At 38.0% G+C, this 15,745-nt stretch overlaps 1 protein-coding gene across 1 annotated transcript; it reads right to left on the bottom strand.

Annotated features, from left to right (window-relative positions):
- Window positions 1-400: 400 nt before the first annotated feature.
- Window positions 401-6,717, bottom strand: G6PC2 (glucose-6-phosphatase catalytic subunit 2). Its single transcript, XM_058548629.1, has 4 exons — window positions 6,500-6,717; window positions 5,825-5,934; window positions 3,326-3,437; window positions 401-425 (listed from the first exon to the last, which is right to left on the bottom strand). The coding sequence occupies exons 1-4, from the start codon at window positions 6,715-6,717 to the stop codon at window positions 401-403; spliced, it is 465 nt and encodes a 154-aa protein (XP_058404612.1).
- Window positions 6,718-15,745: the final 9,028 nt, after the last annotated feature.

Genomic DNA, 15,745 nt, shown 5'->3' with positions numbered 1-15,745 from the left:
TTTACAGAAAGACAGCACGTAAAATAAATGCTCTGAGTGCGTGGGTATCTTGATGAAATGGTAGAGCTGCAGTAGAGTCAATGAGGCCACCGCGCAGAGCAGCCGGAAGCTCGGCTTGTAGTGGTTTTCCCCTCGGCAGCTCTGAAGGAACATCTCTGAGTTGATTGCAAAGCCCAAGCCAAAGAGGACCCCAAGGTTTCTCACAAGTCCAGCAAAAGGTGTGGTGTCAATGTGGATCCAGTCGGGGTTGGCACACCACTTCTTGGCTACGGGCACAGACCACAGCAGGTCAATGTCAAGCAGTCTGAGAAGCAGGTAAAAGCCAAGTGCAAACAGGAAGAGGAAGAGATTGGTCTTCAAGTACGTGCTCAGGCTGGCTGTTTGGATGCCCGGAGTGTGTTCAAAGGCCTCTGCCACAAGCATACCTGGAGATTAGAAAGAGACACGGAAGGTGACTATGTGCCCTTGAGCCCCTCGGGAATCATTCTTCTTTGAATTAAAGAATTAAGACATAGTTTTTAATGATAAAGGGCTTTAGACAAGTAGGTTCTATCCATTTTCCAAAGCCTTTTTTTTTAGGCAATAACTAAAAACACACACTTGCCCCGTGGTCTTTTTGCCAGCCATATTAGCATAGGCAGATCTTTCAGGAGTCCGTAACCTGAGTGACAACCCACTTTATAGGCAAGCCACTGATCTAGGTGCTTACAGTTAATATTTCAATTGCCATAGCCAATTAACTTAGAGAGCCTTTGAAAGGTATGTGGGGCTGAACTGCAAAAACTCAATCCTGGTGATCGCCGCTACGGGAATACAAAACAGCTGCTAAATGAAGTCCATAGTCGTGTAATAATCACTCCAAGTGTTTCAGAGAGAGTGGCATGGTGTGCAGGTTGGAAGACCATTATTAAGTCCTCCAAGCCAAGACACAAGCAGGCTGTCTGAAGTGGTGGTTTGGGAGTTGGACTCAGCTCTAGACACACTTCAGAGAAGCCCGTCTTACTAAGAGGTTATGCCTTAATGCTAGCATGTGAGACTGCCATTGCGTACCTGGAGGATTTGAGAGGTGTGTTGAACAACTTATGCTCCCAAGGTAGCATTAAGTATCAGTGGCTTGACAAAATTACCTGAGATTGGGGAACTGATTACCAGGAAGAATCTGACAACATAAAACAAATGACACTAAAGCTTTCCAATGACACAACTAAAGGTAAGTGATCATATTTACCACCAATTACTCCAAGAATAACTTGATGAGGAAAATGTGTTGCTATGAATACTCTGGAGATGCAGACACTGATTTGAATCAACCAAAAAAGACTCCAAAGAAATGACCAGGTCAGTCTACGATGGAAGAATAGATACAAGCGTAAAAAGCAAAGAAATTGTATCACTCATAAAAATAGGGGGGTGACACCAGATGATTTTTCTCAGAGGAATCTTCTAGCTGTGACATAGCATCAGGATTCTAGAGTCTTTTTTTCGAAATGTTGTCTCCATGTGCTCCATAGAATTTGAAAAGCTTTAAGAGAAGTTTCTACATTTTTCAGTACATTAAGCTTAAACAGTGCCATATCCTGAGATTTTAATAAGCACTGCAAAAGGACGCCAATTTGACATCCTGATAATAATTTTAAAGATGTAGGGGAAATTCAAGTTTGGGGTAATTACTAATATCCAGAATCATCAAGAATGAATTGCATATATTTTTACTCCCTGTCGTATGTGCTTCCTCTTTACCCTCCCCTCTCAACCTTTCTTTGCTTGAAGAAAACTTACTGGTGAGGCAGCTGCCACTCTGATGGAAAATGCACGAACACTCCATCAAAAGCAAGTTTCATTGGGTTTAATTTCACAGACTCTCAAGAGCCCTGGTTCCTTGTTTTTTGACATATAGAAAATAAGGAACAAGGGAATTGACCTATATGTTATATACTGTGGATTAGAAGCAGCAACGTGGAAAAAAACATTAAACTATTAAAATCCAAACAATGCTCATCATTTTAATAAAAAAGAATTAGCAATATTGAGTTCTAGGGATCCTTGGAGGTTCCGAATGGTTTGTTCCTGATAACCGGACCAAATTTTGGTTATTGAAAGATTAAGGAATAGAGAGAAATGAGACTTTCAAAGAGGCAGTAAGTTGGAGTTATCCATATGGAAGAACAATCAACAAAGATTTGGTGATATTAAGGCAGGGTGTAGGCACTAAATAAATTTTGATGGATGAAGTAAATGTTGCAGTTATAATAATTGAAAAAGAGTTGAGAAAAAAATTTTTTGGAAGAAACAAATATTTTTCCAGGTTTGGAAATCGGAGGGAGAAATGAACTACAGAGAAAAGGTGAGGCTTATCTAGATTCCTACTTTGAAAACTTGTCTATGGATAGAAAATGCTAATTTCTTTAAATTACAACAATTTTCTACTGTTGTTGTTTTGGGTTGGATAATGAATACATTAAGGCATACATGTTGCAGTCTCATTAGAATAAACTTTGGTCATTTGTTTCTTATATTACCCAGTACTACTCTAAAAAGTGAAATATGTGATGGATCTCAGAAATTTTTTATTTTAAAAGAACTTTTATATAACGATATATGTTATAGTATTTTTTAAGCAATTAACTGGCAAATCCTACCTCAGCTAGCCCAAAAATTTATGATTAAAGTGATGCTCAGGGTAGTTTTAATGATAGTTAAAATGTTTCAGGAAAGAAAAGGAAACAGGCTAATTCCTATAAAATTTTTGAGTAATCTTAAAATTCTAAGCTTTTCTAAACATTACAGATTTACTAACATTAAATCTACTAATATTCACTTTAAAGTTTGCCTCTAGAATGTTTTTAGTTAAAAAGATTGCATAGTCTTTAAAGCTAAAATATATGTTATTGATGTCAAAAGCACTGGCTATTCAAAGAAGGAAGCATAATTATACTAAATTAACTGATCCATTCAAGGGGAACGATGATTCTCAAAATTTCTAGTTATTCTTAAAGCAAGGGAATGTACATGAAAAATCATTTCCTTATATAATTTTAGATGACTTATTTATGAGCTACCAAAGTGATTATTGTATTATGGAAACCCAGAAGCACATTTAGCAAATCATTAATCAATTACACATTTCCAGTAATATCTGTGAGCTAATTCTGACATTGTCTTAAAGCAAAATATTAATTTTCTATTTATTTGGCTATTTTGGCTATGGTAGAATGGAATAAGCACATTTCAACAACTAAAAATATGCTAAAATGCATTTTTAAAAAGACTTTATATATTCAAAACCGTCATATTCCAGTGCTACAGAAACTGGAGCAAAGCTGACCTGTGAAGAGTGGTCGATGACTTATCTCTCTGACTGACAGTGTGGCTCAGGGCAGCCGTTACCATGACATACCAGACACACGATGAGCCCATTGCATGGCCGGATGGACTTCCTGCAAAAACAAAATGTCGATACATTGGAATGGTAGTTAATAGAGTACCAGTATCAGAAACGGGCAGTAAAATAGCATATTAGCCATGAAAATTATAAATAAAGAACTCAGAAAAAACCACAGGGCACAGACTATATGTTTTGTTTAGACATAGGTAGAAATAAAGAAAATTGAGTCAAATAGAGCCTGAAAACATTATTTCAAAAATTTTCTTCTAGATTTTTCAAGTTCATCAAATTCCAGAAATTAAAATGTTCAAAGCTAATTAAGAACTCAGGGTGTTGCACCAAAATCTGCCACATCCCTACTCATTCTTCATATCTAATTGTTTTTATTTTTTTTTAAGCATTTTTTTTAAACCTCTTTTATTTAGTTATTTTTTTTGTGTGAGGAAGATCAGCCCTGAGCTAACATCCATGCCAATCCTCCTCTTTTTGCTGAGGAAGACCAGCTCTGAGCTAACATCTATTGTCAATCCTCCTCCTTTTTTTCCTCCCCAAAGCCCCAGTAGACAGTTGTACGTCATAGTTGCACATCCCTCTAGCTGCTGTATGTGGGACGCGGCCTCAGCATGGCCGGAGAAGCGATGCGTCGGTGCGCGCCCGGGATCCGAACCCGGGCTGCCAGCAGCGGAGCGCGCGCACCCAACCGCCAAGCCATGGGGCCGGCCCTCTAATTGTTTTTAATTGATGAGAAAATTAAAGTACTTGTACTGGATCTTGAATCAGTTTATTTTCTTTGGGCTGAAAAGTCAAACATCTACAGGATATCATTACTATGTCTGATTTACCAGTTGACTACTAGGTACTAGCAGCTACCTCTATGCCTATCTTGTGGCCGGCCGCTGCAATGGGAGTCTTTGCTATGAAATGGACAAAGAGAAGATGGAAAGGGGGCATCAATCCTGGGAGAAGAAGCCTGTAGACATGTAACTTTTCTCTTCTCAGAATGTCTTTCCCATGCTGCTTGATTTTTTTACCATTTTACTTTGATCTTCTCCCAGAGTTTTCACCAAGTGGAGATTCATTCAGGTTAATTATCAGTCTCTTTTTGAACAACACTAAGTTAAAGACAAATCTATTTCTTATAGATCTGTTTCTTTCAAATCTATTTCTAATGTGGGGATGTTCAGGACCTTTTATATGCTTAAGTGAGTTGTAAATTTCCAAGGGGTGGATATAGAATGCAATATGTCTTTTTTCTTTCTCTTTTTTTTTTCAGACAATGCTTCATAAGATAGAATACATGCTGGGAAATGCTGGGATAGACCAAAGTAGCGTTTCGGTTGTCTCAAAGGTTATCCATCCATCCACCACTCCATCCATCCATCCATCCAACTATCCATCCATCCGTCCATCCGTCCATCCATCCATCCATCCATCCATCCATCCATCCATCACACACTGGTCTCACAAAGATAAAATACACACCATCCCTGACCTGATGGAACCCACAGTCTATCGGAGGAGCCAGATATATAAAAAATTAAGTCTAGTACAGTGTGATAAGTAATACAACAGATGTATGTATACTTTTATCGGAGCAAAAAAAAAAGATTTTCAGAAAATTCATTAGGAACTTACACATTCACTATATCAGGGTTAGTTTCAGGATGTCAGATGGGAAGAATTTTATGCTATGTAACAAATTATGGTGAGGTACAATATAACACAGTCTTATAAATTACAATAACATGTAATTTTCCTTTATATATATATATGTATTTCAAAACACTTTCAAAATTTTCCTTTATATATATATTTCAATAAACTCAACTTCCGTAGTAAAGATTTTAAACTTGTACAGAATCTTACTTATAATAAAAATGGAAATGGTCCAAGAAAACCACTTACGTACTATATATGTGAGAGAAAAAAAGAAATTTTAAAGAAACCAGTCTAAGATTAGAGATACTCTTTACTGGAATTAGTAAAACTGGGAAGTTCTTACCTTTCTTATAGAAATCTTGTCTGTTCTTCCCTGATTCATGAGATTCTCAGAAGACCGTTAATAACTTTGAAAGTTGCTCAGCAGCAGATAAATCAACACTTCTAGGATTTTAATTTGGGAATTTGTTCTAGTTGTTTTTCGTTTGTTTTAGTATCAAATCATTACACTCTTCCAAAAAATAAATGCCAAATATAAAATCATTTGGGTAATATTCTCGTAATTTACTCTTTTACAAATAACAAAATGAAATTAGATTATTCATAAAACTTCTTTCTTTTATCATTAGCAATTTTTATGCTTATGAACTTTTAGCATCCTCACCCATGACATTTTCTTTAGTACCCTATATAATATCATACAGTTATTAGATGATAGTCATACATAACGTCTCTCTGATGGAATATCTTTAGTAACTTGAGGCTGCTGTAGTTGCTTACCTGGACCTGTTTCGCATGTAGTGGGGAACTGTTCAAGGCATGGATTTGAGTGATTTGGGTAAATCTGAGTTTCTTGGACCCACCAGTAGGGCCGATGACCAAATAATATCCTGTATTTAAGGAAATATAAATATGCGTATATATTTAAATACATGATTAGAGACTAGCTATTCTCTTCTATAAAAATGACTCAAGCAGGGGGTTGATGGAGAAATCTCATGATTAACAGACTTTGAAAGAACTTGGATTCAGTTCTGTCTCTCATTATATAGAATGACACAGTCATTTGGAGTTTGGGCATCCTAGTTTCCAAAAAAACCAGGGCTTGTTTCCTTGCAGGACAAGTCCTGTGGATGCTTTGGTACTTAAATCGGGAGTATCAAAGTGGTCCCTGGAATCATCGACCTGTTCATTATGGTGCTGCTCATTTAACTAACTTCTTGGTTAATCACAGCATATGTGTTACAGGGTTTTGGAATTTTACTTCTAAGTCAGATAAAGTATACATTTCTATGCTTTTTGTAAGTTCTATTTATGAATCGGTGTTTCAAGTTAGCTGGTATGTTTGAAAGATTTTCCAAGTAAAACAACACACATTTGAAATGTGATCATTAAGCCAAATCTACAAATTTAAGAATAAGCTTTAGGAAAAATGAAACAAAACAGAAGTCTTACCATTTAAAAATAAGATTGAACCAATCCCCAATGACTGCTACCCATATCATCTTGGTTCCAACTCTCTGATTAACTTGAAACCAAAGTGGAAAATAAATAGAAAAGATATTCCGGGGGTCTCCAACACTGGACATAAAATTTAGAAAATTGTAGTAAGCCCGGTAATCCTTCTGCAAATGCTGAATCACGAGCACTCCATTCCTATGAAGGAAATCCATCCTGAAAGAGAGGCAATTTTAGACACGGAGCAATTGGAGCTGAAGTGCTCTAGTCCGTTTTTATACGGTACCCTCGTGGCATGTCCAGCCATTACTGCAACATGTGATGCTGACCATCTGTGGAGAGGGCACATCGGCCCTCCTCTGCTCAAAAGCTCATCTGTTTATGATTTTAATTGGTGCCAAAGAGGTGAAGTACATGCTAATTTGTGGCAAGTCGAGGGAAAATTTGGGTAGAGACACAATGAATTTCTTATGCAACCTCCCTTTTGTGTGAACAGTTGGATCATGTTTGCTTGAAATTTTTTGCACAGTTCATTTCCTTCAAGGGCAGAGACATTAGCAATTTCTCTGCTTGGCTAGAAGACTACGCAAATAATTACTGCATGTCAAATAGCCCTTAAAGCCATGCATTTTAATTTAAAATAGACTGTGGCTCTTTGACTATTTTATTGATTCTGAGGAAAACAGATAAGTAAATATCTGGGCATGAAAAATTTATATGATATGACATTATTTTCTGATCGCAGACTTTTAAATAAAAAATTTTTTGATATTTCTTTGTTAGCAAAGAGAATGATATGATATGTATGGAACAGAGAAGGAAATACATGGAATATGTGAAATCTGGAAGGAAATGTGTTGCTTTTTGACTACAAGGCAAGAAAGCAGAGATGGAGGTCACTTGGACAATAGAACAGTGTTAGGACTGAATCATATTTTACTGAGTAGAGAATACAATTGAGAGCACTGGGGAGTTGCTCATGTGACAGAAAGAGAGGAATAGACTTCAAAGGGCTTTTGACCAACCAGGAAAATGGTTTATTGAAAACAGAGTGTTCAATAGAAGGACATGGGAAGCACCAAAACAAACGTGTAGATTGGGAATAAACAGAAGGGCAGCTCAAAGATACCTGTGGATCTAAGTCAGAAGTGAGATGCTGGATTTAGAGAGCTAAATTATATCTACGAGGATTGGAGGATTCCTATGAAAACGCTTAAGCCCCACCAGGTGGTGGAGGGTGGAGGTAGGTAACCTTACTTGTTATCTCACCATTCATAGTTGTCTTTGCTAATCATAGCCTCCTTCATAGGAACCTTCTTCACCAGCTGTGAATATCACTTTGAATTTCTCTTGGAGTCCTTCCCCATCATTTAACAGCACTTTGTTATGGGGATCCAGTGTCTGTGGGTACCTTCCCAGCCTCTTTTGCCTCCCCTGGAAGAAATGTTTTGACTGACCATTAAAGTTTTTGAGGTGCTTTTTTTAAAGTGGCATGCCTTTGTCGTATCCTAGGCCAATTAAATTTCTGGTGATGGGACCCAGGCATTGGTATTTTAAAAATACTTTCCGAGTGATTCCAATATGCAGTCGAGGTTGAGAATTATTGTGATAAAGCAATTCATATATTACCTGTTTTTTCAGCCTTAAGCCCCTCCCCCAACCAAAAGTCAACCTTGAAGAAGTTTAGTACATTTAAATATGTAAGTTATTAATGTAACTGGATTTTCCTGCTAAATTCAATTTTTGCACTAATGATTTATCTTGTTGTCAAGACTTCAGAGTATCTATCTCTAGAATTAAAGAAAACTCTAATCTAATGAGAAATTATACAGCTGGTGACAGTTTGTATATGAACTTGACTGTGGGCCAGAAGAGGTGAAGCAATGGAGACAGTTGAAGTGCACTCCTCATAAAACAGGGCATGCTGATGGCAGCTTTCCTCACTGAGTTTTTTGTGATGCTCACCTGGAAGGTGAATAAAATACAATCTGGTTTCTGTGGATGAGAACTCTGGTTTGACAGTCACAAAGTGGGATCACAAACGACACTAGGTCATTTTTCAGAAAGTGACTTTTAAATGGCTACTAGGAAACAAATATTAATCTCTATCCAAGATGACAGCCTTACCAATCTCCTTTATCATTCTTATCTTTTCAGTAGGAGAACCAGGAAGTAGTCAGCCAGCACTGGCTCTCCCATGGTTTGCTCTGCCCCCAGGCAGCCCATGAATTACACCCAACCTCAGTTCTCCCACTAGTGTGCGAATCTGCTGATCCGAATGACGTATGCGTTGGGGTAAAATTAATTGTGCTGAAATCTCAGTTGTGCTTTAGAATGCCTCGCATTTATGCTTTTCCAATTATTTACCTTTAAAAATATTCTATCTTGTTATCCAATTTTAACTTCACAGTGGTCCAGTAATCTTCGTTTTAGTGATGAGGGAATGTACAAGTAACCTGCCCTAGGTTATTTCTTTGGTGTGGGAGCCCTGCTGGGAGACTAAATTTTATTTCCAGAGCAGTGCTTCTTCTTAGTCTAGGCTGTGTCCAGGTTGCTCAAGGCCAACATTGGTGAGATTTAAAACAGTTGCAAAATGAATAAAAGCTGATGCTATTATCAGTTTGTTTCAAATGCATTTAACTACCCAGATCAGAATTGGAATTCACCTGTGTCATCATTGCAACTATAAAGCTTTTTTGTGTAGTCCTGACAGACAAGTGGTTGACACAGAAGCATATCTGCCCAGCTGCCAGATCACTAGGAGAAGTTCACAGATACAATCACCACTTTGAATTCTGTTGAATGGCTTATCCTGTCATTTGACAGCAGAGACACAGTTGTTATAGGGGTTCAGTGACTACTGTTACCTTCCCAGTCACTAACGTCTTCCCTGGAGGAAATATCAAGTGTCACTAAGATGGGCACCTCAGAGCTTGAAGGTGGCTCTGAATCCCATCCTCTACTGATGGCCCTGAGACCCAGCACACATTTTCTTCTCTGGGGACAGCCAAGTATGGAAATGAATGAAGGCTACCCAAATGGCAACAGAGGCTATTTATTCTGAACTTGGTATAGCAAGAGCCAGCCACCATCACGTGTATTTGACAAAGACTCCAAGGTGGGCAGGGGACTGGGGAAAGCTTTATAGTGAAAACAAGGAAGGCTTCAGATATGCTCTGATTGGAAGTTGTTGGCATGGACAAGCTGGAGATGGGTTAATTAGAAGCAGAGTATCTTATGTGATTAGTTAGGGGAGCATATTTGGCTTTCTCTGGTTGCTCCTGAGTTGAAAGTAGGGGCAAAAAATAAGGAAACTGTAAGTCGTTGATCAAGTCCTAATCATTCTGGGCATTTTGCTTCAGAGGTTGTGAGTCAGAGTTCTATTGTCATGTTTGGTCTGGCCTTTGTCCATTTGTATATTCAGTCTCTCACAAGCCAAACTGAATAAGCAGATGTCAGAAGTAATTTATGTGGCATTCTACCAAGAAATAGGGAATCCCTTGTCTATTCTGTGATTTATAATTCTTATTATTCATTGAGTTAAAAATGAGGATATGCACTAGCTTACCAAAGACAAATCAATTTATTCAGGTATATCATTACTCTGTATGAGGTATTAGCCTTGACTAATCAGAGTCTGTGCTTCTGGCTTTTTCGTTTTGCATATTCAGGTTCTGTAATTTCCATAATCTTTTTAATGAGCCATGAGGAAGGACATTACTTCACTTTATTCTTTTTCTAAGAAGTGTTTGAGCTACATATTTCGTAATATTCATTTTCTTCAGCAATGTCCTCAAATCAAAGTGTGAATAATATCAAATACATTTTGTCTTACAATTAAAAATTCAACTTCTTGCTCATTCAATGCTTCAGAGTCTGTGCACTGTGAGGAAGTTGGCTGCATAATAGCTTTTCATCTTAGGTAGTTACGTTAGAAAGACTGTCCCCCAAGGACTCTCTTGTTCTGTAGACTGAGGGTTAATTAACTGAAGCAAAAACACCTTAATTTCTTTTGTCTTTTAACAGGACCTGCTGAATCAGTTTATGCCCATAGTTCATCATTTGTAGTCTTTTCATATCCTGGCTTATATGCACTTCCTCAGAGATGTCTTTTCTCATCAGCATCCTCACTATTCCTTTAACAGTGCTTTCTCTCAAACACTCTTTTCTTTTAGGGAATTGTGTTTGTCTGCTGGGGCTGACGTACAAAGTACCAGACTGGGTAGTTTCGATAGCAGAAACTTTCTCACAGTTTTGGAGGCTACAGGTCTGAGATCAAGGTGTTGGCAGGGTTAGTTTCTTCTGTGGCCTCTCTCCTTGGCTTGTAGGCGGCCTACTTCTCTCTGTGTCTTCACGTGATCTTCCTTCTGCATGGATGTGTCCTAATCTCTTCCTGTAAGGACACCAGTCGTATTGGATTAGAGCCCACATTAATGACCTCATTTTCACTAATAGTCACATTCTGAGGTACCTAGGGTTAGGACTTCAACATACCAATTTTGGGTGACACAATTCAGCCCGTAACAGGGATTTAATTACAATCTGTCATTGTATATTTGTTTTGAGTTTATGTGTTTAATCGCTCTTTGCCCCGTCACACAGATTATTGCTGGGAGCTGCTGGGAGTCGTAGAGCACATTAATAATTTTATATTCTTTTTATTAAAGAGAGGTCCCAATATTAGAGGAGGTTTAGACCCCACAAAACTTGGTTAGCCCCTGGGCCTATCACAGTTATTCAGTAAATGTTTCTTAAATGATTGAATTATTGAACAAAGCTTGATGTGAGTGCTAACTTATGAAGGGGCTCTGTTTAAAAAAAATGTTATTTGTTACTCTAAAATCAAAATACATTTTTCTACACAGACAATGTTATAAAGCAGAGAGGTCAAGAAAGCCCCTTTTCAGTAGAGAAAATTATATATAATGTTTATTTAAGAAAAGAGTAACATATGTACACATCTGCTTATGCTTAAAGAGAATAGAAGAATAATCAATAAAAAAATGATTTAAGGTTATCCATAAAGGAAAGAAGGGAATAGAGTGGAGGGAACAGGGAAAGCTAGACTTCTTTAAATATACTTGTTTTCCTGATTTGACTTTGAAACCATGTAAATATTTTACATAATTATAAAATAAAATAAAATTTAAAAAGCAGTTGATACAAAATTTTAAAAATAAAACAAATGATAAAAATGAAAATGAACTTACTTGACTCATCATACTTGTGAACTATTCACTTCCAGCTCCACAGCACTTAGATGTGTTTTATGATTTTGTTCCTGTGGGAAATCTCTTTCTGAGCATTTCCTTAGTCCTCCTCAGTTTGCCGTCTGCCGCCAGAGTTGCTGTGGCTTGGGGTGGGGATGCTCCCCAGTACTTACCCTATGTGGGTCACAGCGGGAGAGAGATGCAGGAGTTGGTTCTTTTTGGTACTAATAGTCTTCAAGTGGAGCTTTTCCCTCCAATAACGGAGCCTGCTTGATAAACTGAGTCATTTTAAAGTCAAAGTTGGGGTTAAAGTTTGTACCAAATCAGTTCACCAAACGGTGGAGCAAAGCCATGTTCAAGCTACGGAGACCAGGATCCAAAAAAGGGTAGATCTACCTCTACCCTCATCCTCCTTTTGAGGTTGTCTTTCTCAAATTGTGGTCTATGGACCACCTGTCTCTCGCCACCTGCATGCGTTTTCCCAGGCCCACTCCAAATGACAGCATCAGACTCTCAGGGAAAATGGTCCAGAAATGTGCATTTTAGTAAGCTTCCTACATGGTTCTTATGCACATCAAATTTTAGAAGCTCCATCTTAATTCATCTCTTCCTTGATACAAGGTGTCCTACTCCTGTGCATCCTGTATGTGGTTGACGCCTCCTTATACTACTTTCTCAACTTCTACCCCAAGGCATTTTTTTCCTCCATTACTTTATTTGAGATCTGTACTACTCCACTCTTTCCCATGGATGCAGGCTTGGTCTGTTCTTGTATCCCTTCTTTTAGAATTTCCTTTTCATTCTCTTTTTAAATCTGAGGCCCGTGGTAAACACTCAGAAAATATTTCCTATAATTAACATTAGGTACTCTTATTTTGCCAAATAGTTTGTAAAAGTGGAATTGATCTCCAATTGTGAGATTCTTTATTAGAATAGAAGTAGGGCAAAGTGATAAAATTTCAGTCTCACATACAATTCTTCTGTTGCTTCTCCTTTGCTCTCTGACATTTCTGCCTCTTCCTCCATCTCTCTCTTTTCTCTCTTATTCTTTTCCCTCTCTCTCTTTTCCGCCTCCTTGCCTCTGTCCCACCCTCCCTCCTTCTCATACTAAATGCTTACTGATCTAAGTCTTTGCGTTGGTCATAACCTTCAACCTTCTCTTTTAGCCTGAGAGAAAAGATAACTCCAAGAAAGCTGAGCCAAATCTGAATTGTTCACCATTGTCTCTTGGAATCAAACCAAGTCTCCGCATAATGAGGGTCTTCAGAAAATTGCACAGCCGACCACCATTCTCTTCAGAATCAACACCTTTTCTTCCTCCTGTGGTAAAACTCTGCATTTGGTTCCTCTATGTTCTGTTCAATGACTAGAACTGTGCTGTGCCAGTAAAACTACTTTTGAGCAGAAGAAATCTTTAAGAGTGTGTGCTTTGGAGTCTAATATTAGCCAAATCTCTTTAGTCACTATGCTAGGAGTCCATAACCTGAATTTGATTTATTTAGAGTCATTGAACTTTCTGAAATTGCATGCAAAACATTAGTGCACATGCACATTTCTTGGAAGAAGCCACAGATTTCACAAGATTCTCAATGGAATTCCTGACCCAGACAAGTGAAGTATAGCATAAGGTTCACTGGAATCTCATCCACTGTCCATGTTGGTTATGCCCAGGATCCCTCATTTCCTCAGTTTCTTCAGAGTTATCTTCAGTACTGCAGTCTCCCCAGTACGATTTGCTCGTCCTAATGACTTCCTTCCTCTTAATGACTTTTTAAAATCTTTTAATACTATAGCCAGGCCCGAAACCCTGTACTGTTGCCTTGTTTTTAGTTAATTCCAATAGTTGAATAATTCCAGTTCTTTCTAGAACTTTCTTATCTGATTCATTTAGAAACCTCATTCTGAGGTTTTGATATGCAATAAATCCTGCCTGCTTTAAACTGCAATCTGTAAGACAGAGGCTAGAATTTCTTCAATATGTTTTCCATGCCAGATATTATATAACCACAAGATGTATTCTTATCATAAGATGAACCATGAATCTCTGAGTTATAATGCTCACTGCAATTCAACATCATTTAGAGATATTTGACTTGAGCTTGTGTCACTGGTGCAGTGGCAGTAAACAAAAATATATCTTGGAGGCATTAACCTTTAATGTCTCTGTGCATGGTTGTTACCTTTTACCACAAGCTTATCCGCCTTCTTTAAAATAAATCCCATTTGAGATCTCTCCAGTGTCACCTTGCAATTTAAAATGGATTTATTTCAGACTGAGTTTAGACCCTAGTGACTTTCAGAAAATAATTACCTCCATTCTGGCTAGCATCCCAGGAATATTGGCATCTCACAATGACACTGTTATAAGTGACCTGGTTACAGCTGTTCCAGGTACCCCCTCTATTAGTCTCATCATGCATTCTTCTCTAGAAATGATCATGACCTATATATCCATAAACTTTTCCTTGGATCACCAAAAGACCCAGCAGAGTTGCTCGTTGAGCAGTACCGTTAATTTCCTTCACAGTAGAGTTAAGAGATATATATATATATATATATTTTTTTTTTTTTGGTGAGGAAGCTTAGCCCTGAGCTAACATCTGTTGCCAATCCTCCTCTTTTTGCTGAGGAAGATTGGCCCTGGGCTAACATCCACGCTCATCTTCCTCTACTTTATATGCAGCACGCCTGCCACAGCATGGCTTGATAAGTGGTGCGTAAGTCTACGCCCAGGATCCGAACCTGCGAACCCCAGGTTGCCAAAGTAAAGCATGCGAACTTAACCACTACACCACGAGGCCGGCTCTAGAGTTAAGATAGTTTATAGCTAGGTTCATATTTTATAAATGGCTAAGGAGCACCTACTATGTGTAAAGCAGTGATTCTCCAATTTTAGCATGCATCAAAATCACCTGGAGGGCTTGTTAAAACACTGATTACTGGGACCCCCCCTCCAGAGTTCTTAATTCACCAGGAATGGAGAGCAGTCTGAGAATTTGCGTTTCTAATTTCCTAGATGAGCGTGATGCGGTTGGTGGGGAACCTCACTTTGGAGAAGCACAAGTGTAAGACTGATTCTTACGTGCGCTGGTAGGACAGGGATAACTCATGCTTCAAGGAGCTTGTGGTCTCGTAGGGAAGATAAGATATTTACATAAATAACATACCACTGTGCCCTTATGGGCTAACAGATGGAGGAAGTGGACAAGAGGAAAGTCAGCTATAGCTTTCACTTTAAGAGATTAGGGAAGCCTTTGTGGAGGAGGTGCAAAAGACCGAACCTTGATAGATAGGGAGAATTTAGAAATGCAAAGCTGCAGGATGAAATGGAGAAATATATCCTGGTTGAAATATACTGCATTAAAAAACTGTAAAGTAAATTTCCATTTTTGACATGTATGAGACAATCAAAAAATTAAAAATCCTTGACATTTTCAATTGTCTTACAAATGTAAAAAACTGTGTTTTTAAAATAGTTTTTAAGTGCAACATGTTAATCAGTTAATGTTAATGTTTTTAGTGTGATGTTGGTATTAGCCAACATCATACTCAACGGGGAAAGACTGAAAGCCATTCCTCTGAGAACAGGAACAAGGCAGGGCTGCCCACTCTCACCATTCCTGTTCAACATAGTATTGGAGGTTTTGGCCAGGGCAATTAGGCAAGAAAAAGGAATAAAAGGAATTCAAATAGGTAACGAAGAAGTGAAACTCTCACTGTTTGCAGATGACATGATTGTATATATAGAAAACCCTAAAGAATCTGTTGGAAAACTATTAGAAACAATTAACAACTACAGCAAAGTTGCAGGGTACAAAATCAATCTACAAAAATCAGTTGCATTTCTGTATGCTAATAATGAACTAACAGAAAGAGAGCTCAAAAAGATAATACCAGTTACAATTGCATCAAAAAGAATAAAATACCTAGGAATAAATCTTACCAAGGAGGTGAAGGACCTATACAATGAGAACTACAAGACATTATTGAAAGAAATCCATGATGACATAAAGAAATGGAAAGATATCCCATG

Source organism: Diceros bicornis, chromosome 10, assembly GCF_020826845.1.
Source record: "Diceros bicornis minor isolate mBicDic1 chromosome 10, mDicBic1.mat.cur, whole genome shotgun sequence".
Lineage (NCBI taxonomy): Eukaryota > Metazoa > Chordata > Mammalia > Perissodactyla > Rhinocerotidae > Diceros > Diceros bicornis.
Note: the sequence above shows the minus strand (reverse complement) of the source record. Positions and strands in the feature narration are given on the sequence as shown.